The sequence below is a fragment of the Carassius gibelio genome, chromosome A16, assembly GCF_023724105.1.
Source record: "Carassius gibelio isolate Cgi1373 ecotype wild population from Czech Republic chromosome A16, carGib1.2-hapl.c, whole genome shotgun sequence".
Lineage (NCBI taxonomy): Eukaryota > Metazoa > Chordata > Actinopteri > Cypriniformes > Cyprinidae > Carassius > Carassius gibelio.
The window spans coordinates 19,584,635-19,611,269 of record NC_068386.1 but is presented as its reverse complement, the minus strand read 5'-3'; the positions used below and the strand labels follow the sequence as shown (position 1 = coordinate 19,611,269).

The 26,635-nt window shown below is 38.3% G+C and overlaps 1 protein-coding gene across 1 annotated transcript in view; it reads right to left on the bottom strand.

Moving 5' to 3' along the window:
- Positions 1-26,635, bottom strand: part of LOC128030853 (syndecan-2-B) — a 31,960-nt gene that overhangs the window by 4,355 nt on the left and 970 nt on the right. The window contains exon 2 of the mRNA XM_052618911.1: positions 830-941. Coding sequence (XP_052474871.1) covers positions 830-941 — 112 coding nt within the window. The remainder of the gene's footprint in view (positions 1-829; positions 942-26,635) is intronic.

Below are 26,635 nucleotides of genomic sequence, written 5' to 3'. Positions count from 1 at the left end.
CATGCAACCTTTAGACACAACAACACTGGCTCTGGGTTGATTATAAATATTATTTAATGATTTTATAGTCCATAACTTAATAGGTAATGAGGTGATGAGGTGCTCTCCTAGAGGTCCATAACTTCTGGTCCATAACTCAATGCTACACTAGTAAGATGACTGAGAAAATGTACCGAATTGCAGCTTTAGTAGCATCGTAATAGCAATTTGTCTTTAATAATGATATAATAAACATTACTACTCTAATTACATCTAATCTGATTTTTTTTTAATGAAGTGTTTCTCACTGGCACAATGCAAGTGTGTTTTGGGTGGTTGCCAGGACATTTCTATGCAATTATTGCTAAGGTTTTGATTGGATTGCCTACAGATGGCTACTTACCTGACCAAGTTAAAATAGCCATTCCATGGGTTTCGATAGCCCTGTTACAAATGGTACATTTAGTGTGTATTGGTGGAATTGAGGTGTTGTCGGTTGCATGCTAGTGTCCAGTGAGTCTTTTTTTATTAATGATATTGCATTGGTCATTTTAGGTTTCAGAAGGGTCCAAAGCAGACTACTACCCTGCATTAGTGCCATTTTGTCTTCAAAGTGTGGATTTTGAGGAGAAACACAAGGCCATTTTATCTGATTATCTGGGCTGCTTTGCCAGTCAATTTAAGACTAAGTTGTTTGTAGAGACCATTTCCACCCCAATGTTAGGGGTTTGTTAAATAATAATCATAATATCATAATCGTAGTCTCTTGAGATAAGGAGATGCCTCAAAATAGTAATAAAATTGACTATTTTAGAATCATTGGGAGTAATACAGTACAATCAATCCTTACCAGATCCTGAACCAGAAGTGAAGTCATCATCATCTAAAGGATAGTCACCAGACTGCTGGTCATCCAAATAGATGTCATCATTTAGGACAGGAGACTGACCAGAGACCAGTATCTGCACAGGAAACACAAGCAAAACATTCAGAGCCAAAACGTCCAATGTAATCACAAAAGTATCTGAAAATCTAATGAGCTTGCTTGAAAGAAAAATGTTCAGTCATTCACATACATATGAAATGATCTCAAAGAAATCTTCACAGTTACACCAGAGGCACACCACTCAAGTACCATTAACATATCAAATAAAAACTTCTTTTTTCCCATTTCTAAACAACACAGAAGAAAATCTTGTCTGAATTTGCTTTACGGTGAAGACATAAACAACAAAAACGCCTGCCCAAGGTTCCTCCCACTTCTGTTTCCTTGGAAACAACCTCAAAGGAAAGTAATGTTTGATTCTCTTCCTCAGGAGAAAACTCTCTGGAAGCTCTCTGACCCACTAAAACAGCGCTAAAAACCAATCTAAAAGTCAGCATCTGTCATTTCTCTACACATTGTGGAGGTTACAAAAGGTTTATCATTCTGAAGTAATACTTTAAGGTTGAGGGGGTGCAAAATGGACAGACACGGTCTAGCAAACAAATGCAAGAAGCTATCACTGTTGTCAAAAGAGATGGCCAATGTACTGAATATTTCCAAAATCTATGACCCTTTATTTGTCGCCGTGTTGGTATCACATCCTCCAGTGACCTTGTCATCTCCCACAGACATCACCATTCACACTCGCTCGAGCTCAGCCTTCTCTGAACTTTTCCATCCATATTAAACCTTCAGCAAATCACAAACCACCACCAACAATGGGCCACACTTTGTGCACCTATGTGAGATTGTATTTATTATATTGTAGAAGGCAAACAATGAATTGAAGCACGGATATTGTCTGTCTGTGTGTGTAGTTGATTAAAGTTGACAAGAGCGCCAATGGATCCGACAATGAGATTGGATAATACTCCAAGCACTTTTGTGTGTAATCCGAATCCTCTTATTCACCCGGATGATGAATAATGGCACTCAGGTGATTCAAATTTATAGCGGTTACTCATGCAGGATAAAAACCCAGAAAGAACGAAGAGGTTGAATTCAAAGCCTGTACAATAACAGGAGGCTGGAGCGGGTGTTGTTTTCAGAGGCACTGAGGGGGAGATTAAACGGGACTTGAAAGCCAATGGAAGACTAAATAAAGCCATAGAAGAGCTAGAGCCTGTGATCAGCCGTGGGTACCGTTTAGGACATCTCAAACATACATCAGCCTCTGTTTGACTCTTCACATTTTTCATAGTCTCCTGACAAAGCATAGGCTTTCATTAGGCATCATCGCTCACTGTGAAAGAGAACACACAGGAAGACGGGATACAAAAACCCTGTTTAACCTCCACAGCTTACAATAACTGAACTTGAGTGACGTAAGGGCTGTGTGTGAAAGCTAAGGCAGCTGTTGAGACAGCCAATGACTAAACAACCCGTGTTTTTGTATGAAGGTTTCTAAGCAAATTGGTTTCAGACAGACTCCAAAAGCAACGCAATGTCATAATTTCATCTCAGTGATCTAGAACAAATTCATGTGAGCTTTATACATATCTGCAAATATATAATGATCACAATGCTTTTGTCCAGGAAAGAGTTTATATATATATATATATATATATATTTTTTTTTTTTTTTTTGCAGACAGGTTGCACTAACAGTGGATTTTAATGTGCTTTGATGTCAGTCCGAACAGTCCATAAGGAGCTATTTCTACCTGATCCAGTTAATTCACTCAAAAGAACGCAGAGAACAAAGCAGCATTGGACCCCATTGACTTTGATTGAATGGACAAGAAAAACGTACATTTCTCAAAATATTTTCCTTTAATTCCACAGAATAAAGAAAGTCTGCTTTTTATATGACATGAGGATGAGCAAAAGATGGCCAAATTTAAATTTTTTGGTGAACTATCCCTTTAGGAGCAATTTTTACCCGATCTTACCTACTTCTTAACTACTTCTGTTGATGTACCTTAAAGGTGCAATAGGTGATTGTCTTCAGAATTTGCTTGAAAACCTCTTCACATCCCAATAACAATCATTAAGTTAAGTGGTTTAAATTTATTTATCTGTATTTATATATTCTGTGGAAGGGTTGGGTATCGATTGGGTTGTATATGGGTTTTATATGATACCGGTGCCATTTCAATACTTTTAAAATGGTACCGGAGCCTAAACGGTGCCTGAATCAATACTTCTATAAAAATAAATAAATAAAAAAAAGCCTAAAAAGGATAACATTAAAGAACATAAAAAATATTTAAAATAAATCCATAGCATTCACACACTCCTTGGATGCTCTCATTTCCCAAGCTTCCCTTACTCTAAGGCTAATAAATGTATTTCATGATCTGGGTCATTGTTTAATAGAAAAGCACACATAATGTTTCTTCTGTATTTATTTTGCCATTAATTTTAATAATAATCTAGTGAGATTGTTGAATGCACAAGCAGTCTGACAACAGACTGCCTAAGATTAAGATTTTTGCACATCAGTGTATGTATAAAGTATGTATAATTAGATTAAGTATATTTAAATAAGTGTGGTTAAAGTATTCGTTCTTATGTTAAAGGCTAGATTTTCGCTAGAGGAAACAGCTGTGGTGTGATGTGAGTGGTGAACAGCGATGAGAAACCGATTGCTCCCACGTGACCTTTTGTAAACTGTATTTATGACAAAGAACTGGACAGATACAGATATTCTAACAATAAATAGATAAACGCACACCTTGTGTCCTCCGTTTCTGTTTGAGTCTGCTCGCACTGCTACGATGCGGTATGTGTATTGAAGAGCGTGCTGAAAGACGGAGTGGAGAGCAGTCTGACTGCTTTTTTATATAAAATTATTGCAGACTGACTCTGAGACGATCGCGAATTTGAGTACAGTTTATGAAGCTAAACGCTATATCCCCACTAAAAAAAGCCATTGTGGACGCTTCAATCCCGGAGGACTCTTTTCGAGAGGGAGTCTTCGCCCACGTTCCTCGCGGTGTCGGCCCCGCTTTCGCCTAGGCAGAGCAGCGCCTGCATTCGCTGGGTTCACAGATGGATCTTCTGGAGGGTATGGAGACGGGCGCGTCCCTATCTCATACCTCACCCGCCAGATCAGCCCGATCTCCAAGTTCGGAAGCCCGAGTGTTGCGGTCCTTCCCCCTGAGTGACGGCCGTGACGCACCGCCTTTCTTTCTCCGAGGAGATTGAAATGGAGGGCATCGATGAGCTCGCAGTTGCACAAACATAAGCTGCATAAACATCAGTTGCACAGACAACAGTTGCACAAGCATCAGTTTCACAAGCATATTATGCCTAACTTTATAACAAGCAGCATTAATGAGGAGTGCAGCTCACGCAGTCAGCTCTCGGGAAAAATAAGGGGGCTGACTGTGCTTCTCGCATATCTGGGGACGGGTTGAAGATGGCTCTGCCTATCTCCACCCGTGTTCCCTAGATCTAGAGTTGGTTCTCGAGGTTCGGAAGCACGCGCAGCGGTTCCTTCCCCCTCTGTGAACTAGCAGCTGCAGCTACTTATCTCAGAGGAGATTAATACTGTTTGTGTGACTAAGCAGCTCGCGTGCTGCCGAGGCAACGTGTGTATTACATCATTTTAATTTAATTTGATGTGAATCTTACCAGAACCAGACCGTCTTTACTAGTCCGATTGGTTAACTGCATTAATTCTGAGGAATTTTGCATTCCGGTCACGACTGCAGAGGGTGGAATTTCGAATTTCGGTCACGACTGCAGAGGGTGGCCCCTACTGGGGTAGAGCAGCATACACCGCACTACGGAACATTGCCCACCCTGGGGGCCAGTCTGCCAACCCTGCCAGAGTTCCAGGGCGCAGCGGCCTCCAGCGAGCAATGTCCTCAGCAGAGCTGAGATGCTCGTGGCCCCATCAGGGGCCTCTTACACCAGAGGTCAGTCTCGAGAGACTGATTCCCTTAGTAGATTACTTAGCAGCATTGAAACTACTGCCAAATGTATCTCAAAGAGTCCTGCGCACAGTAGAAAAATGCTACTGTATTCAGTTCGGCTCTCCACCGCCGAGATTCAACGGGGTTACGTTAGTCGGCCCCAAGCAGGCTCTGGTTATGGAACAAGAAGTGAAAACCCTATTAGGGGAGGAGGCCATTGAGGTGGTCCCTCCTCAAGACATGGAGTCCGGGTTCTACAGCCGGTATTTTATAGTTCCAAAGAAGGATGGGGGGTTACATCCGATCATAGATCTGCGGGTCCTAAATCGATCAGTTATGAAACTGAAGTTCAAAATGCACGATCATGCATATTGTAACTTAAATCAGATCCGAGGACTGGTTTGTTACAATAGATCACAAAGATGCATACTTCCACATATCCATCCTTCCACAACACAGGAAGTTTCTGATGTTCGCCATCGGGACGAAGCTTACAAATATCGAGTACTTCCCTTCGGCCTTGTACTCTCACCCCGCACGTTCACGAAATGCGTATATGTGGCTTTGGTTTCTCTGTGCATGCAGGGCATCCGCATTCTCAATTATATCGACGATTGGTTGATTTGAGCTCAGCCAGAGCAGGTTGCGGCTCAAGAAGAGTGTACTTTCTCCAGTTCAGAGAACCACCTATTTAGGCGTAGTATGGTATTCAACTGCGATGCAGGCATCTCTGTCCCTAGTATCGAGTCAATCCTCATCTCAGTCAAGAGAGTCAAAGAAGGCCAGTCACTCACTGTCAAATAATTTCAGAGATTGTTGGGTCTGATGGCAGCTGCGTCCAACATGATACCTCTTGCCCTGCTGTACATGAGACCCCTACAGTGGTGACTCCAGACCAAGGGATTTTCCCCGAGGGGCAATCCACTTTGAACTATCAAGTCACGCGGCACTGCCTCCGTGCCTTGGAAATGTGGAAGAAACCTTGGTTCTTGAATCAGGGCCCGGTGCTGGGAGCTCCTTGTCACCATGTAATACTAGCGATGGATGCATCCCTCACTGGTTGTGGTGCGGTCATGAGTGGCCACCCTGCCCGTGGTCTGTGGAGTGGTTGCCATCTGACATGGCATATCAATTGTCTAGAGATGCTAGCAGTTTATCTTGCACTGAAGCTCTTCCTCACAGACCTAAGGGGTCACCATGTGTTGGTGCGCACCGACAACACATTGGTTGTCTCTTATATCAACCACCAGGGAGGTCTGCGTTCGCGCCCCTTTTACAAGCTGGCTCACCAGATCCTTGTGTGGTCCCAGGGCAAACTCCTCTCATTAAGAGCAGTATATATTCCACCACCCCGAGGTGGTGGAGCAGATATGGAGAATTTTTGGCAGAGCTCAAGTAGATCTCTTTGTGACTCAAGAGACAACACGATGTCCCCTTTAGTTCTCTCTAGTTCATCCAGCTCCTCTGGGACTGGACGCTGTGGTACAGACCTGGCTGAGGCTTTGTCTGTACACCTTTCCTCCTATTGCTCTGCTCCCGGGAGTTCTGGCGAGAGTACGCTGGGATGGGGTCCTTCTGTTGTTAGTAGCCCCGTTCTGGCTGGGCCGAGTATGGTCGATTCAACATATCTCAGACAGACATCTGACCCTTAAAAGCGCCTTTCTATTGGCTATTACCTCTCTGAGGAGAGTAGGAGATTTAGCCCTCTCAGTGGCCCCTACCTATCTTGATTTTGCACCTGGCATGACCAAAGTGTTCATATACCCTCGAGAGTGATATGTTCCTAAGGTTCCCTCACACCACAACCTGTAGACTTCCTAGCAGGTGTGTCCATGCTGGACATCTGCAACGCTTCGGGGTGGTCCACGCCCTCCACATATGCAAAATTCTATGGCCTAGATATGCCAGTCACTCCAGGCGCTTCGGTTCTCTCGTCCTAAGCTGTGCTCCTCGGATACACACTAGGCAGGGATTTGGTAGTCTGGCAGCGTGCGTACATCGTTCCCCATAGCGCTTCGACGCAGCTCGAGTTCCTGAGGAGGAACGTCTCTAGGTTACGTATGTAACCCTAGTTCCTCAAGGGAACGAGACGCTGCGTCTCAAGGCCATACCCCCGGCACCCCTGCCAGCGCTTGCTGGTTCTCAAAGCTGACGCTAGCTGCGTGGCTCGTGCCTTTATAGCTTCCTGGTCGCTTACGTCACCCCGTCCGTGATGTCACGCTCTTCTATAAAACAGATTAGATATGATATTTAGAGTCACTCTCGCTTAACGCGTTCCCCGTAGTGCTTTGACGCAGCATCTCGTTCCCTCGAGGAACTAGGGTTACATACGTAACCTAGAGACGTTTATTATTGGTTGACCTATTTGTTCATAGAACCGAGTCCCTCACTCTTTAATGGCATCTATTGTTCCATGAAGAAAATATAATATCTAGGAAACCTTTCCATTGCAAGTTCTTCATAGTGGAAAAGGTTCTTTAGATTATTAAAATGTTCTTCAAACCAATAAAAAAAATCATCTATGTGAAAAACTTTAGAATTACTTTTGGAGCCTTTATTTAAAAAAATATTTTTCAGCTGAATATACACAACAATATGGAACATTATTACTTCCATCATATTATGACTACTGCCTATTTTATCAAACACAAATATCTAAATACAAAGGTCACACTTTATTTTAAGGTCCAGTTCTTGCTATTAACAAACCATTAACTATGACTTTTGCCTTGGATAAACTCCTAATTTGCTGCTTATGAATAGTTGTAGTTTAGATTGTTTTTAATTTAGGTCTTGGATAGGATTAGGGATGTAGAATATGGTCATGCAGAATATGTGCTTTATATTGTAAGTGCTAATAAACAGCCAATATATTAATAATAGGCATAACTAGTAAATAGTGAGAATTGGTCCCTATACTTAAGTGTTAACAATACAATAACTGTATAGATGGTACGAAAGTAATTGCCAGAGCAAAATTTGATTCATAATGATAGCATATTTATATTCTTTAAAGGTCAAACTCAACCACCATATCAAATCCTAAAATAGTTCCAGCATAATTTTTTTTCTCATTTTTCTATCATATCAAGTAAGGGTCTCTGTTGCCTAATCCATCTTCCAGCGAGAACTATTTTGATCCCTGCGATATTCACACCCCTGAGTTTAACAAAAACTGGTTTAATGAATGGGTAACGTGATTTAGGAAGGTCTCTAGAAATTCCTGGCATTTAATAGCATGGGAATGCTCGGAACAGCTTCAGTCAAAATTGCTCAAGGGATGAAGGGACTAAAAAGTCACGAACTGAAAGACACTACTGCAGGTGGAGCAGTCAGATCTCAGATTCCAGGCTGAAGTCACTGTATTTTCTTTACTTTGAAGACAGCCATGAAAGAGTGAGAGAGACATAAGTGAGGAAAAGAGAAGGAGTGAGCGAGTGAGGTTAAGAGTGTGTTGGATAATATCTCTCATTCCAAAACAAACTCCTGTAAGCCATATGAAGGCGAGAGCCGCATTCCTGAGTTCCCGGACTGCTACACAAGTGCTGTATTGTGCGAAGGTTCTGAGTCCCTCTCTTTCAGCCCGTGCCAATGATACAGCTGGACAGGAAACTCTGAAACCCGCAACCAACTCACTCTTCTCACTCAAACAGGCTTGCCAAGCAGCCAAGCACACTGTGTCTCTCTCTCTCAGCACACCGTCACCAACTCGTATGTTACACACAGTGTACTGCCAGCTGTACGCAGCTGCCAAGTCACAGAGTTGAAAGCAGAGAGAAAGTACTGACACATATGCTGGATTTGGCAAGCAGAGGTCTAAAGTACGTAAAAGGAAAACATTTACTGCTGACTGAAATTGAGGTGAATGATTCAAAGACAGGAAGCATAGAGGCCAAGAAATTAGAATGCTGTCCGTGCCAGCATTAAAAGGTCTAAATCTATATTGTAATTTAATATGATTTTAATATGATTTCATTTGCCCTTCACATGGAGAATGACAGTGATTGAAGCTAAATGCTAGTGGCAGTCCTCCAGATGGCTCTGTCTGTTTCCACACCCTGTGAAAAACCGGATTAATTAAGTCTAGTCAGGCTTCCCTCACACTCTTACCACAAGAGACACAGGGCAAAATACACAAATATGGGAAATTGAGCTAGTGATTGTAAATGCAGCTATTTTCTCTCAAGTCAACAACCTCTTGTAAAATGTGTGGTATATCCATAGACAGACTCAGTCTGGACTGAAAAGCAGCTCTTTCTGTTTGTCTTTCTGTTTGAGCATGTGTCTGTGTGTGTATATTTTTTATATTAAAAATAGTTTTATTATTTATAAATGGATTCAATTTGTAGTCACACTACATGAAATTTTACAACCTAAAAATGTTAGTTCAGGCAGGGTTGCCAACTCTCGCATCTGGCTTGACACTCACGCTTGGACTTCAGTGTGAGATTGATGCTGAAAGTGTGAGTGTCACGGCAGATGCGTGAGAGTTGGCAACCCTGCCTGAACTAACATTTTCGAGGGGTTAAGTGTGTTTGCTTAAAGCAGGGTATATTGTGTACATTATGGTGGTCTTATTTATCATAAAAATAAATGAAATCAGTGAGTCGGGAATGCACATACACTGTCTAACATAAAAGAGCACTGGCTATAGGGTCTAATAGGCTTATAAGCAAAGAAGATACAGCAAAAAAAAAAAAAAAAACAGTTCAGAGACTGAATCGAAGACACTGAATACACAAGACAAAGCAGGATTTTTTTTTAACTGCTTGTAAAGCTGAAGCTCACACTGCCAGTCTAATATGATTATTACACTCTGAACGGCCCCTTTACACATTCCCGACTGCATTCGGTTCCCTTAATGTAATCTCAATATGAAGCATACTGCTGTGTTTCCTTTGAAATTCCTCTCCATGCCCCTGAGGTCTGGCTGTGTAATTTCACATAGTCTGCTGCTCCGCTCCAGCTGCAGGAAAATGTGGTGTGCTTTCCTTTTTCAGACTGACACCTATTGCACAATGATGCTTTCCTGGTGGAAAACACAGACAGAGCCTTCATCTGCTCTGGTTCTCTCTGATCAGAGGTACAGAGTGGATTACCTGTGGACACAAAGCTAAATCCAGTTTGACCTCAGTCTGCTTCACTTTGAACTGACATATAGTATAATACTTGAGACTGACCCATGAGGTTGCATTTAACCTGTATGTTGCATATTGCAGTCTGTAATAGCTACTTAGCTGAAAATATACTTAAAGGGGACATCGGATGCGAAATTCACTTTGCATTAGCAGTGTGTGAACACAACCACACTACAATGATAAAAATCCATTCACTGCTTTCTCTTTAATCTCAATTATCAAACCGTTTTGATTTTCTGAGTAATATGACATCATATTGCACAATCCCTGCCCATGACCACCAACTAAGAAGTTTAAAATCAAGGATGTTCATGATCCAGCTGCACCTCAAGAAGAAATCAGTCTTGGGGAGAGCAGAGCTCATTAGCATTTAAAGAGACATGCACCGAAACGGTTCGCTGTGATCAGAGGTGTTTTTGACAAGGTAAAAAGGGTGTTGTTTTACATGACCACAGAGGAATTTTAAACAAAATATGAATCATACCAACAAGTGGAAAGTGGCCATCCGATGTCCTCTTTAAAGGTTTTACCCACTGTAATTAACCCTGGGTTAAGACTGTTTTTTACCCCCAGGCCACTTTTAACATTGGGTTAAGCAACGTTTCACACTTTTAAAACTGAATGGGGCTTAGCACTGGTTTTTGCTCTAGTTAATGAAGCCTTGATAAGCCTTTAAGCCTTAAAAACTGGAAATACGTTTGAATTATTGCACTTTTAGTTCCATCGTCCTGGAGTTCCATCGTCGTGGGTTTAATGAATGGGTTTTTTGTTAAATACCTGAAATAAGAGTTTTGTCTACACTATACTGGTGTTGTGCTATTCACTTTCACATTGTTGCTAAAGATGTGTTACTTTTTACACTTTTAATAAATAAATTAAAATTATCCTGCCAGAAGAATTTTATTAAAACTTACTGTGTCTGTTCCTTCTGTATAATCTCAGTGAGCATTTGTGAGGTTTTATGCATGTGCATTTTTGCAGAGTTTTTCTGGGTTTTCTGATATTTCAAACAAACATGCCCCTAAATGCCTCATACTGTGCAAACAAAACAAACTGTGTTTGGTTGTTCTTCATGTCAGTCTGATTGCTTTAGACAGCAGTAAGTAAGCAGTAAGCAATAATCAATCTACATGTAGTGTATGTGTAAGCAGAACACTAAATTCACACTGTTACTTAGGTATGCATGATAATGTTCAAATGATTAATCACAATTTTTTTATAAAAAAAATACATATAATTACAATTATTAATAACGATTATTGTCATTTTATTTTAATCTATTAGACTGTGGCTGTCAAATGCGGCTTACCGAGCTGAACAGCTCTGACCCGTGCAAATATAAACAAAACGCTATTGGCCATTTTAAAAAAGGGGATGGGGGTGTTCGATAATTCCTGCCCTGTCTTCACGTTTCAGTCTAAATTACATCACCATATAGAATAATGCAGTGTGTTACAATGCAAGATAACAAAAATGACAAATTAAATTCTTGATAAAAAACCAGTGGTCATAAATTGTGAATGATCAAGAGATGCAGAAATCATAATCATGATTAAAATACAATTAATTGTGCAGCCCTATCTGGACAGAACCCACACTGAACTGACTAGAGTTAAATTATTACACTATTGTCTTTTATGGATGCTTTACAGATTAAGAATCTGAACTGTCTCCATTGTTGAGTTTCCAAATATTAGTCTTATATTTTCCTGTTTATCTCTGTGAAGCTTTGACAAAATCTGTATTGTATAAAGTGCTGTGATAAAAGTGACATGACTTGACTTGTACATCTGAAAATTTGATATTCAAAAAACAGAAGGGGGAAAAAACCCACCGAAAATCTTAAAGGGGTCATTGGATGCCCATTTTACACAAGTTGCTCTTTTCAGAGCAAGCAATTTTGTAGCACTTTCTTAAGATCAGCTCGATTTGAGAAAGGTCATGTCAATGTGTTCATATATCTTATATGTCATACTTGCTTCTTGGTGTCACCTGTGTCAGTGTCCCTTGTTATAAGGGACACTGACACAGGTGACACCAAGAAGCAAGTTCTTTATACAGTTTGCGGTATACTGTGTCAGTTTTCAACACAGTTAAAATCTAGTTATGCAAGAAAACCGATTATAAACTAAACAATTCTTAGTTCCCTCAGACTGATTTTTTTTGTTTTAGCATCTGGGAGAAACAATCAAGGCAAACTCAAATTATAAATAGGAATTTCCACAGATGGACAAGCAGTTAGTTCCAGATATTGACCTCATATGCAAATAATGCTAATGCTGGTTAGAAAAGTCTTTAGTTAAAGTATTAGAAGATGTATACATGCTTTTTACATGCTTAAAAGTGGTGGTAATGTTATTCATCTAACTGCCAGATTTCTCTTTCAGCGTATTCCATTTTTCAAGCCATTTCTTCATTAAATGTCACATTCAAACTGCAAGATGATACTAAAGGACAAGACATTCAATAGAAACATCTGAGGCATTCACTTTTGTATTAAGTTTCGAAATGAATATGAATCAATTTTACATAAGAAGAAACACATGAAGAAGAGAAGAAGAAAAATCAAGAGCAAACAGTAAGACACTGTGTAATGTCTATTGGCTAATGAGCTGAATGTGCTGAAAGCTACAGATGTTTTTCTGTCTGCTCATGTGTGCATAGACAAAAAAAAAAAAAAAACTTTAACAACATGCATATAAAAGACACCAAATTAAAGGAGAAAAAAAACCTTGAAATGGAAAGGGAAAAAAAAAAACAGTTTTAATGTTTCTCTGCGGCGAATAAATGATAACTGGCTGAAAAGCTAATGAACAGTAAAAAGACAAAGAACAGTCCTGTTATTACATTTAGACCTTATTATATTCAAATTTACAAAATGAACAAAGGCAAACAAGTTACAAAAAAAGTACACCTTGTGAAAAGAAGTGCACTTCAACATTACTTTTAAAAATGAATCCTCATTATAAAAATAATATACTTTAAGAGAATATACTTAAAGGGATAGTTCACCCAAAAATGGAAATTACCCCATGATTTACTCACCCTCAAGCCATCCTAGATGTATATAACTTTCTTTTTTCAGTCGACTCCAATCGGAGTTACATTAAAAATTCCCTTGCTCTTCCGAGATTTATAATGGCAAAGAATGGGTGTTTTTTTTTTTTTTTTTTATTGTCCAAAGGAAGTCCAATAATGCGGAACCATCCATCATAAAAAGAGTCCCACATGGCTCCAGGGGGTTAATAAAGGCCTTTTCTTAGAAAAATTTCCATATTTAAAACTTTAGACAGTGGAGTTCCAGCGGATGACCTATTAAACAAAAGTACTTTAAAGTAAAATTTGACATTATTACAAAGTGCACTTTTCAAAAGTATTCTTAAAGTGGCCCCTTTATTAAATTTAGCACACAAATTTTTCACACTGCACATCATGCCATAATGTAAACTTTTTTTTTGCTGTTTGCATGTATGACATGTGGTCTAAAGTTCTTTTTTAAATAAGCCACACATAGCTACTGTGTTTCATGGACTAAAACCTTGTTGTTCACACTACTGTAGCTGTCACGTCTGAAGACTGACTGGTGATTTGTGGCCCGTGTGCATGTGTCAGGCATCCAGAGCTCCGGTAATGATCAGGTCTACTGGACAGTGTGAGAACACAGCTGTGGCCGTGACATTAACCCCAACCGGCTGAGCTTTCAACGCACAAATGATATAACGCCTGGCCAGCTGCAGAGATTTAAACTTACAGACTAACAACACTCACACTTCACCGCACGTACACAATAACATTCACCAGGTTGCCATAGCTGTCCAGAATAAGCTGGATGGAAAGTGGGAACCAGGATGAATACCGTCCATTCAGACCGCAGGCATGTCTGGTATTCCTAAAATGCCTTCACAAATACAGGTGCTGTCGGGAGTGGATGGGGTAAAGGAGTGAAGCAAACAGAACGGGAAAAATGAAGGGATGGAGAGAAGGTCTGTAGGAGAAAGAAGGAAAAATAGAGGGTACACAAAAAAGGATGGAAAATTTTAAAATAAGGTCTTTTTTTGTATTTTAAAAATGGTCAGGGAATGACTGACTGAATGGATAGTTAGATTACACTTATTTTTTGGCTTATAATTAAACTTGATTAACAGGGTTGAATGGTTGATGGATGAAATCAACAATACAACACATGTAGAAAATGTTCGTGGAAAATTTACACAAAAACAAGGTCGCATGCAAAATGTGGGAGATTGATGAATTAATTTTTTTGTGTTGTTTTGTATGGAGCCCAGCACATGCAAGTAAATTCTACAAACAATTTACTAATTAGTTCCCTCGATTTATAAATCGTGTGAACGATTTAGGAAATCAAGGGAACAATTAATACTTTTTTTTTTTTGCATGCCATTTGTGGGGCTCCATAGTTTTGTTTTCAATGTCAGTTTAATAGATTATGTCATTGCATGACTGTTGGTTAAGCTAAGACAGTAAAGACCTCTGGCTTGGGACAGACCAAAATCACTTGGACATTTTTTTTTAGGAATTGCTATTGTTTAATTTTACATTAGATAATAGTTTATCTAACAAACACTATTGTTTATAGGTTATGTGGTCAGCGTTTTGTTTTAAGAACGTAATATTTTATTCAGCAAAGATGTATTTGATTAAAATTGATCAAAAGAGACAGTAAAGACATTTATGATTCTACAAAAGATTTAAAAGAAATGCCGTTTTTTTTTTTTTTTTTTTTTTTACTTTCTATTCTTCAAAGAATCATGGGGTAAAAAAAGTATCATTTTTTCCACAGAAATATTAAGCAGAACACGAATAAGCATATAAAATGATTTTTGATGAATCATGTGACACTGAAGACTGAAGTAATGGCTGTTTTGCCATCACAGGAATGAATTACATTTGAGAGTATATTAAACAGAAAACAGTTATTTTAAATTGTAATAACATTTCACAGTATTACTGTTTGTACTTTTTGAACAAAGAAACGCATTAAAACTTTCAAATCTTACCAACCCCAAACTTTTAACTGATGCAGTGTTTCTAGTAGTTATCACAATAATAATCCTTGAATATGCGCCTCTAATGCCTTCAAAATGTAATGGAAGCTCAAACTTTACTCTGTTAGTGGAAAGTGGCATGAGCTCGACATGGCAAGAGTTTATATCCCTATATTAATCTAGACTGCTGAGTTATACTGAAGAAAGGGGAAAAAATTACAGTTAAATAGCATGTGTGGTCTTCTGCATCTGGAGAACAGGTGAAAACACACACATACTGTCATAAAGATATACTGTATGAATATGAGAATGGTCCAGGGTCTTTCCAAAGGACTTAGAGCTCATGACCTGGTCTATGTACAGTTTTAAAGTTACATTAACTTCTTGCAGCATGTAATAACAATGTAGCAATTTTAAGACATTTCCCAAAGGCATCTCTGAATTCCAAAGTCATTGGATTCCAGAGTTCTCTTTAATGATCGTACACTCCATTAAAGTGAATTTACTGAGCATTAGACTAACCACTAATCAGTCTATTCAACTTGTAATTAACATCACAGGGAGCACCTGAAGTTATTGCCTGGCTGTACGTTTTAACAACCTTTAGAAAGTCATGGCATACTGTCTTTCAGTAACATAAAACCTCATACCTCGTTTCCCCATTTCTCCACACAGTATGTCCCATTGTGTCAGTGCACACCTGGGGCTCATGTGGGTTCTTATTTGACAGTCGTCTGGGGAGCTCAGGTAACCCATTGGGTCATGAAGTGCACACCTGGTTATTCAGACCACTGATTTACAGCATAAAAAACACACCTGAGCTCTCACATACAGTAAATCCATTCACATGAGCGGACGATGAAATCTAAGAACTGATACAGCTACTTAAATCAGACAGAAGGGTAAATCAGTACATACTGTAGTATAAATCGGTTATGAGATCAGATGTCGTGGGGTCAAAGACAAAAAGAGTGTCCACATTAAAGAGAATTTTTAAGAAACTTAAAAATTCATCTTCATTGTACATCTCATTTAGTTTTTATCAAAGGACTGAATCAATGTTAATCAATGTAACATTTGAATAAAAAAAATGCAGTTGGTGCAACAACATGGCTTGACATCATGCAGTTGACATTTATCTGACGTTTTTTATCCAAAGCGACTTACAATTGCTATATATGTCAGAGGTTGCATGCCCCTGGAGCAACTAGGAGTTAAGAGTCTTGCTCAGGGACACATTGGTGTCTCACAGTGGACTTGAACCCAGGTCTCTCACACCAAAGCCATGTGTCTTATCCACTGCGCCACCACAAATCTGAGCCATGAGCCTCTCTCATTTTGAGCAGCGTTCCTCCGTCTGTGCTGCTGGAGGCCGGCCAAACCCCTTTCCCTCTGGAGGGATAACCAGGCTCAAATTTACTGCTTACTTCTAAAAACTGAGCAGACGTTGGTGGAGTCTTTCGTGGACTTTTCTCTGTGCTATTCCAAAAAAACACAGTCAACATCAAGACAATCTTTCATGAATCTTGCAGACTGTAAAGTGTTTTCCGCATTCCTATCTATTATCTAAAAGGGGAAAGTAATACCCCGCCCCGCCCCATTTTGTTCCTAATATTTAGGAACAGAACAGGAAATCACATTTAGAAATTTTCTGTAGATAACAAACAAAAAAGGGGTCAGATTATTAGTTTTACTCTAGTGCTAAACTGCACACTTGATTGCCTGCAGGTATTTATCAGTTATTTATTTATAATCTTTATTTTATTTTTTTTTACAACTAATGACTTTTTTAATTTAATTTCATTTAATTTCTACAATTTACTGGTTCTCTGGGAAAGATTATATGGAAATCTCAGAACAAACTTCAAAAACCAACCTCAAAATACATTATAAAACGTCAAACCTTTGGCCCAGCAAAGAGGCTGGTTTCTAAAAATATACCTCAAACTCCAAACACACTTTGCTTTGGAAGATAAAAGTAGAGTGTGGAGGGAAAGAGGGAGCATGAGGATGTGAGAGATCAAGCACTATGTCAGGTTAAACTCTGATCGGCCACATGAAAGCCTCACTATCTAGGGTCTCTTTGCGTAGTCATGCCCTCGGCCTGCAGGGTGCTTTCAGCTAAATAAGGTTCACCAAAACAAATCTAACGGCAAAAAGCGACTGTGTAACATCACAGAACCCAGAGGCCTATGGTCTACCAATTTTAGACTTACTCTGTGGTTGTACCATATGTTAAATATTTGCCAAAGTTCCTTCAGCGGCTGATATTCTGTGTGATCAGATTCTCACTATGTGGATTTGACATGTTAAAATGTCTCCAGATGAATGATGCTCAAAAAAGATAAAAGGCCTAAAACACAATGAAGCTAAAACCGACCATATTTGCTTTCATAATGCAGGTTCCTATTATGACCTTTGTGAAGTTTCTTTTTATAATCTTTTATCGAATTGTACAGTAACAACTTTCTTTCCCTCTAAAACAACTTTCCTTTACCGCTGACATCAACTTGTGTGTACTATTAGATAATGCTTAACAATAACCAAATAGATGTTTTGACATAATTTGAGCAAATGCACAAATGTCCTTTCTGGTATGGAAAGTCCATCTTTCAGAATCAAATATATATATATATTTATATTTTATTGAATATGCAATTTCAACTTAGAAAACATGACACAAGAGAAACGGGTTGCAAATGTTTCAAGGTGTTTTTTTTTGTTTGTTTTTTTTATTAGTGATGCTGCTCATTAAGGGTGTTGCTGGCAATCTAAAGGAGGTAGGTTTTAAAGAATCCTCTGTGCAGATGACAGATTTCCAAATATAGCTTGAAATATATGGTAATATGCACATTAACAGTCCTTAAAAGCTGTTATACATTGATGATGCATCTTTTGCTATGCAGTGTGAATCTGATCATCAAACTTTAAACACACACACACACACACACACACACACAGTTTGTCTTTCAGGGTCCTTTGGGTAAGTTGTTTTTTTCTTGTGTTATAGTTAATAAGCCTCTTAAAATATCAGATATCATCTCATGCATAGTCCAACTCCCCAAAAACATAATTATATTTATGAATTAATAATTTAGGATAAATATATCCTAAGAGTTTGTATTTATAATAAACTACTATATATATATATATATATATATATATATATATATATATTTATTTATTTTATTTTTTTTGAATATGAATTACATATGAATTACAATCCAACATGTACACAAGTGTACATTTCTGCGCTATCTTTTTAAAAGATTTTTCCATTTATTTTCCATTGACACATTACAATTGCACATACGTTTTGATTACATCATTGAATTTAGCACAAAAAGTACACAGAGGGATGCATGAGCAAATAGCTAAATGCCCCATAACCCAGCTGTTCTCACACTTCCTCTGTTTACAGCTTTCACTGCTAGTATTTCCCGAAACACAAGCTACTCCCACGGAGAGAGCACAGGAACATCTGCATCTTGCGTGTAAAACATCTGGCATGGATGTTTCTGCATTCTGGACAAAAGAAGAACATCCATCTATGGGATTTAAGCAGGACTCTCACGTCGATGCATTCCTCCAAAGAACTGCAGACAGTGGCCTAATCTGTCTGCAGGCTCTGATATGTCAACTCACTGGCATGCCATGGACAGAAAAACCTATGGGACCATTAATCACTTCAGGACAATATCCTCTCTGGATTTATCAGATGAGCTCTGACAAATACAGGCACAAAAAAAACATTCATCCAGACCGACTGACATATGTTCCATCTCCTTATTGCTGCTGTTACAAGCGTAATTCTTAAAACCGTATGAACAAATACTTTTATAAATTGCAAACTATCACACCTACACAGCACTGACTGACAACGCTCCAGATTTAGAACTGCGAGTGGAATCCACATAAATCTGTGGACACACATGTACAGACAGCAAATTTACCCAGTGTTACATTTCTTTTACACATTTCTGTACACACTGAATACAGATGTGTTTCCGAAAGCACACCCACAACAGATGAGAAAACCACATGCCTCTGGCAGACACGCTGCTCTTTTCAGATGCTAAATTGGTCTTCAGTAAGGATAAACAGCACTTGGACTGTTGGCGCATTTCCTACAATGCTCTTTTGGCTTGTACATTAATATATCACGACATTGTGACAGAATAATGTTCCAAACCGTGCAATTATCAATTACAGCTTTTGTACTGGTAACCTCATTGCAGAGATTCATGTATTCATATACGCTATAATTAAAGTTAAAAGTGAAGTAAATTGACTGTAGTTAAAATTAGCCTAAATCAAAGAGGCCAGAACGCTGGTGTAAACTCTAAACTGACCTCTCTAGGTTTATTAAGGGTTCTTTAGTTGTTTGCACTGTGGGGTTTTAGTGCTACTTGTTATTCACACTATCAGACCACATAGCCCACCACCTCTGTACAAAGTTTCCTCTCTCTCTCTCTCTCTCTCTGTCTGTTTTTCTCACTTGCTCCTTCCCCAGCTATGTATTCTTTTCACTACTAAAAATGTATAAACAAGGCTGGACAGACAGACCAAGCGACAGACAGATAGACAGACAGATTGCTAGCTATATATATACAGTATGAGAGAGAGAGAGAGAGAGAGAAAGAGAGACTGTTTCTCTCAATGCAATACAAAACTCTGCTTCTCTTACCCCACAAAAGCTTTCCCTCAAAAATATTCCATTTGCTAAGCTAATTGAGGGGTTCAGAATTTCAGAACAGACTTCATTAGATTCCATTCTGTTATGGTTTCCAGACACACACACACACACATACACTGTTTGACAACATCCCTGTTTCACGACTTCCTCTGCCCAGGACTGTATATGCTATCAGCCCCTCAAATATTGTTCAGATACTGGCTTTATTAGAAGTGCACACAGGTGTTCTGAGTGGGAGTCTGTTTGCGGTCATGAATGAGGCATCAGCACAGTCATACGTCTGTCATAACATGTTGTCTTGGCAATGGATACAGTTTATGTTTGGTCACATCATGTTACGATGACATTATTTTGTGGAACAGCACAACAAGAAAGGTCACTCGCATAATCTGTCATCAACACTTAGTCACTTAATTTTACACCAGTGCTGTTTGCAATAGAGGCGGCTGATATTTTTAAATTTAATTATTTAATAGTAATTGGTGCAATTTGTAACTTTGAGGGCTTGAGGCTTCCCATTATGAGAAGGCTCACTGTTAAGGAATTGAAACCTGAAATACATTCAGAATTGAATGAAAAGAAATGAAACATTAAATGAAAACCAGTGAGGAGCCCCTTAGTATCATTTTCATATTAATTTCATGACCTCTAAGAATCAGGAAATAACCTATTAACATTTTAAAGGTACAGGTTGTAGGACCTGCCACGAGAGGGCGCACTACCAAAACAATAACAATCGCGTGGTTTGATGACGTTAAGAAGGAACGTTGGATGATGGGATTTGTTGTCTTCTACCCAACCGTTGACAACCATCAATCAGACGGAAAGATAAATCATTGATTCAACGCAAGTTCAACGATTTCCGTGAGAAGATTACATACAAAGTCAATGCAAAGACGCAATCATACTATAGATCAAACTCGTCCTCGCGCGGGTCGAGAGACGCGATGCCCCGCATTTGGCATGTATACCCCATAATATTAATCTTGTTGATCGTTTTCTGTAAGGATACGAATCAAAACAACTCACCTATCGAGTAAAACACCAGCGAGATCGGTATCTCTTTCTAGTTGAAGTTTGTCGCGAAGCTATTTCCGCATTTGTCCAGGACACTGTTGTCATGTGGTTTCTACATCAGTAAAGTGCCCCATCACTGTTTAGAATGGGAATTTTCTCTAAAATGCTTTAAAATGAGCTTTAAAATGAGAGAGAAATACCTTATTTCAGGATGTTCTGAAACAGGAGGGTAGTTCACTTGCACAACAAATCAATTAACAATGTACAAGCACAGCCAGCACAAAGGCTTTTAACAACCTTTCAATGTCTTCCTCTAAAATTACACTGTGATGGCTTGATGGGCTTCATCACAGTTGAAAGTTAAAGGTGATTAACATACAAATCTGTGCCTTGAAGCAACCTGCAAATAGCTTGACAGCACTTTGAAAGCAGTGTTGCTATCGGGAATCAATGTACTGCGTTGCTTTGCAGTCTAAAGCCTGTTCACACATACTCCGTCTGCAGTGTGTATGCAGTCTGTGTGCATTACGTATGTGGTGCAGAACAACAAACACAACATTTGTCCATTATTTTGATTTCAAATCATGTAAAAAAAAATTAAAAAATAAATAAAACTAATAAAAGCATTTTCAGCATTGTGATACTCTTTTATAACAGTACAGTGACAGTGATTTCTAGACATTAGTTTAAACTCAATAAAAAAACAGCATTTGACTTCTAGGTTTGTATATTAAGTTGCTCAAGCAAGCATAAACACAACAATTAGCCTACTTTTCTTGTTGGGCTATCACATACATTGCCACTGACAGAAACAGTCGATTCTTGTGCCTTTTCTTTATTACAAGCAATCCCATGGGTCTTAAGGAACTTTATTTTTCTGCCTCTGTGAAAGTGCATATATTATGTTGCCTTGTTTATCTAAAAGTGCACTTTTTCTTGTTTTAAGCCTAGCCAAAAAACCATGTGTTGACTGTGAAACACAGTAGGCTTTAACGGTATGAATTTATTGTGAAATTACTGCATTTCCGTGTCAATCCTATTCATTTTTAACACGAACAATGCGCTGTCACTTTAATTCAGCGCATACAGCACAGCAAAAAATAGACTCGGTACGTAAACAATTGCTGCACTGCTGCAGACGCACCTCAACCACGTGCAGTGTGAACGCTCTAATCCGTTAACATGGGTGAGTAAAAAAAATACGCAATTCATACGCTCTCCAGACTGAGTATGTGTGAAACAGGCCTGTCCACAGTGTCTCACTGTCAACACGTGATTTTTGACTAGGTTTAAAACAAGAAAAGGCGCACTTTTAGATAAACATGGCAACCAACATATGCCCTTGTGGAGGCAAAAAAAACACTAAGTTCTTTAAGACCCCGCGGGATTGCTTGTGATAAAGATTTAAATGCAAAAGGCACAAGAGCCGACTGTTTCTGTCAGTGGTGAGTTTTAATTTTAAATGTTTGTGATAGCTTAACAAGAATAGTAGGCTTGATGTTGTGTTTAAATGTGTTGCCGCTTGGTTGAACAACTTAATATTGAAGTCAAATGCATGAATAATATGTTTTTATAGCTATTTATTGAGTTTAACTTTAAACCATGTAATAGAAAAAAAGGTTTAAACGAACGTTTATGAAACATTGTTACTGTACTGAGAATCACAATGCTGAAAAAAGCATTTTCAGTGGGTCATTCCTGTTATACAGTGACTTTTATGTCTAAATAATTTATTTAATCATATTTTCTCTAAAATGAGTCACATATTTATAAGATATGACTTAAATTGTATATTTACATGTAGGTCTTCTTTGTCACTTAAACAGAAATAATATAAATTATCAGAGGTGTCAAGTAACGAAGTACAAATACTTCGTTACTGTACTTAAGTAGAAATTTGGGGTATCTATACTTTACTTGAGTAATTATTTTTCAGCCGACTTTTTACTTCTACTCCTTACATTTTCACGCAAGTATCTGTACTTTCTACTCCTTACATTTTAAAAATAGCTTCGTTACTGCTATTTTATTTCGGCTTGTTTTCATTCTGGCTTGTCATAATTGAGAAAAAAAAAATATCCAGATAAATCGCGCCATCCGGATGGAGTGAATTTGATTGTGGTTGGATGAGAAGTATAAACATATACCATTCCGACACCCACCCTATTGGTCTGTAGGCGATCCATCCATCGCACCTGCACATGACACAAATCACATCACACTCCAGCAAGGACATAGCCGGTTTTGGGTTCGTTTATCAAAAATTATATTTCTTAAAAGTAGGGTGGAACTGGCTTCCGATCGCCTCAGAGTCAGTCCCCTTAAATTTCATATGAAACCGGCGTCAGACCGCGGTCTCCTCTCTGTCTTTCAGCGCGCTCTGCAATCCGAGCTCAGTGATCAGCCGTGAAACAGTGATTCAATGCGAGCTCAAACAGAGACAGAGGACACAAGGTGTGTGTTTCTCGATAGATTGTTAGAATATCTGTATCCGTGCAGTTCTTTGTCATAAATACAGTTTACAAAAGGTCACGAGTGAGCAGTCGGTTTCTCATCTAGTATAAAGTTTTCGCTTGTCACCGCGCGCTCATCACAGCCGTTTCCTCCAGCGAAAATCTAGCCCTTAACACATATGAACGAACGCATACTTTAATTACTCTTATTTAAATATACTTAATACACTACTGTGCAAAAGTTTTAGGCACGTTAGTATTTTCACTTAAAAGAATGGTGTTCGTCATGATAGTGTGTCAGTATAAAATATCAGTTTATATTTCCTAACATCCATTTTGCCGTCGTCAAACTGCTTGTGCATTCAAAATCGCACTAGATTATTATTAAAATTAATGGCAAACTGATTTTTCCTAAGGACACACTACAGCAAAATATATAAATAACTGACTTAAAACACTCTTTTTGGGGTGAAAATACTATATTTTCTTTTCCATAAAACTTTTGCACAGTACTGTATTTTAAAAACGACATTGTTGCTACTTAATAAAGAATGACCATACAGTAATTCACAGGACTGATTAAAGACAGTGACAGACAGCACTCATCTTAACTAAATATCAGAGTGAGTGACAGATACAGTAGCAACATTATGTGTGCTTTTGTATTAAATAATGACCCAGATTGTGAAATACATTTATTAGCCTTATTAAGGGAAGCACAACTTGGGAAATGAGAGCATCCAAGGTGAAAGCTATGGATTTATTTTAAATATTTATAATATTCTCTAATGTTATCCATAGTTTTTTTAGGTTATTTTTTTTAAGTATCGTTTAAGGCACCGTTTAGGCGCCGGTACCGTTTTAAAAGTATCAAAAAAGGCACTGGACCCTTCTTAAAAGTTATTATTTCTCACTGGCTCATTTACCAAATGGGGGCTTTCTCTTCATCCTCCACAAATTAAGCTGTAGCTAGTTCGGTAGCGAGACGTTTTAATAAATTATCGTTTGCGAATGACGACGCGATTGACAATTTTGTGATAACTAGGCTTTACCAACTTTGTAACCCCGAACACTGGACATAGCAGACATATGTACCGAATACAGGAAGCTATCGATCAAGAAGGTATCAGGATTATGAGTTATTTTTAGTTTTTGATTAACAATGTGGATTAATCATTAATTTTGACAGCACTATAATATTTATTGTATATAGACAACCATACAAGGGTAATTGTTACTAAGCCTGCACCAATGTTCTTGTCCATTGCCCTCGCAGATTCATGCAGCTAAGCTTGGATGTACATTTACATTCCATTAAAGCTTATTGATGACATGCCTCTGAAGTTTGACTTTTTGCACCATAACAATAGTTATTGGCAACTAGTCATCATATCTCTAGCTCTTTAATGTATTTGCATTGTACTAAAATGCGTTCATTTTCAGTGGGCATATATGCGGCTGAAAAAAGGTAGCCTAGCCCTAGTGCATCACAAATTTTTCAACATGAACATTTTAATATAACATTATAGTCATTATGGCCTTTAGAAAAAAAATTTTTTTTTTTTGAGAGGTGGGGTAGTGCACAATAGGCCCCTCTGGCACGGCCCAAGCTTTTGTTCTTAATGGCATTTTTTCTTACATTACTTTTACTTTTATACTTTAAGTAGTTTTTTAAACCAGTACTTTTACACTTTTACTTGAGTAAAAAGCTTGAGTTGATACTTCAACTTCTACAAAAGTCTTTTTAAACCCTAGTATCTATACTTCTACTTGAGTAATGAATGCCAATACTTTTGACACCACTGTAAATTATAAATAATATTTTGTATTTTACACACCTTTTTACTGATACATAAATTCAATTTTATTATGTCCTCAGTGCAAAGTAATCAACTTCCACAAGAAATATAAACCATGAAATGATAAAAAAAAAACTAAAAATATGTTTTAATTATGTTATAGACTAGGCTAAACAGCCTCTAATCATACATATAAATCATGTGAAAATATAGTAATTATTTTGACAATTTTCTTCAATTGCCGTGTCCCTCATCTAATTCATTTTCCACCCTGTTAGTACATATTTTCTTGCCTTCCAAAACCGACTGCAATTTCATTGAGACCATTTTTAAGAAGTGACATAATTTATTTTTCCCTCTGGAATTCATCTGTACAAACTGAGGTAAGCTTCAACTTTCCCTCCTAACTTTTTTGTTTTTGAAATATTCGCTTCCTCTCTCTCTTGTCTGTGTTTGTGTTGATGTGGGTGGAGCCGCTGATCACTGTGCTCATCAGCTCTGCAATCAGGACTAATCAGTACGCCAGCAGCAGAAGATCTGCACTGACGATTTAGTCTCTCTGTTTTCCCCTTGTCTTTTGTCAGATCGTTGTTTGGATGTCGGTTCTGTTTCCCGCCTGTTCAGTTTCCTCGCTGCCTGTCCGTTTGTCCTGCACGTCTGCCCCCTCATCTTCACCATCTCCCAGATTATCACCGCCGTCAACTTCCTGATTGTCGTTTGTCTTCACTCACCTCCCAGGATCTTCCCACCGGACTGGGGTGTACCACAGCGTCCCTGTGTTACTGAGTGTTGGCTTCCTCTGACTTTGTTTTCATCATCATCATTATCATCATCCCTGTTTCACATTTATTAATAAAACTCTCTTACTTGCTATTGAATCCATCTCATCATAGTCCCACCCTTAAAATTCGACCCTGTTAGGCTATATTATGGAGAATGTTTGTCCTATCAAAAAAAATTGTAAAAACAAATCTGACATAGTTATAAAAGTTATGTTAATCTGTAGAAGGTAAGCTGGCTAAATGTTGATCACTCAATGAGCTATGGCTAACTTAGCTCTAGATTGTCCAGCCTGTTAGACATGTCATTATAAATAATAATTCAACAACAACAATAAATGTTTGACATACTTTATCTTATTTTGTGAGGTGAGGAGCACTAACAGCTATATGTTTTTGAGCAAAAATTTTTTTAATTTACAACCCTATTGGCAAAAATTGGCACAAAAAGTATACCTGTTCTTAATAATTAATTTTGTTATTGTTTTTAAAATAAAAAAAAATAAATAATTAGATGACATAAGGGACATACACTCTCCAAGAAAAGCTCATTATTGAATAACATTTTTAACATGTTGTCATAACTGTATATATGTCCCTAACAGAGTGGAATATTTTAATGACCAGTGTCTAAACAATCTACCCATAATTATTATTTTTTGAGTTCGAGAGCTTGACCAATATACATTTCCTAGTAGTTAAATATGACACTATTTTGGTATAATGCAAAAAAAAAAAAAAAAAAAACATAAAAATCATTTGACTTTTTTTCCAACACTTATGGAGCCAAAATGTTACCGCATACCAGGAATAGCCCCAGTAACAACATTTGAAAAATTAAAATAATGGATAAAAGTTGTGTTTGTGGTAAGCAGCCTCGGATCAGTATCGGACTGCAAACGCGTCCAGTGTGAAAGCACA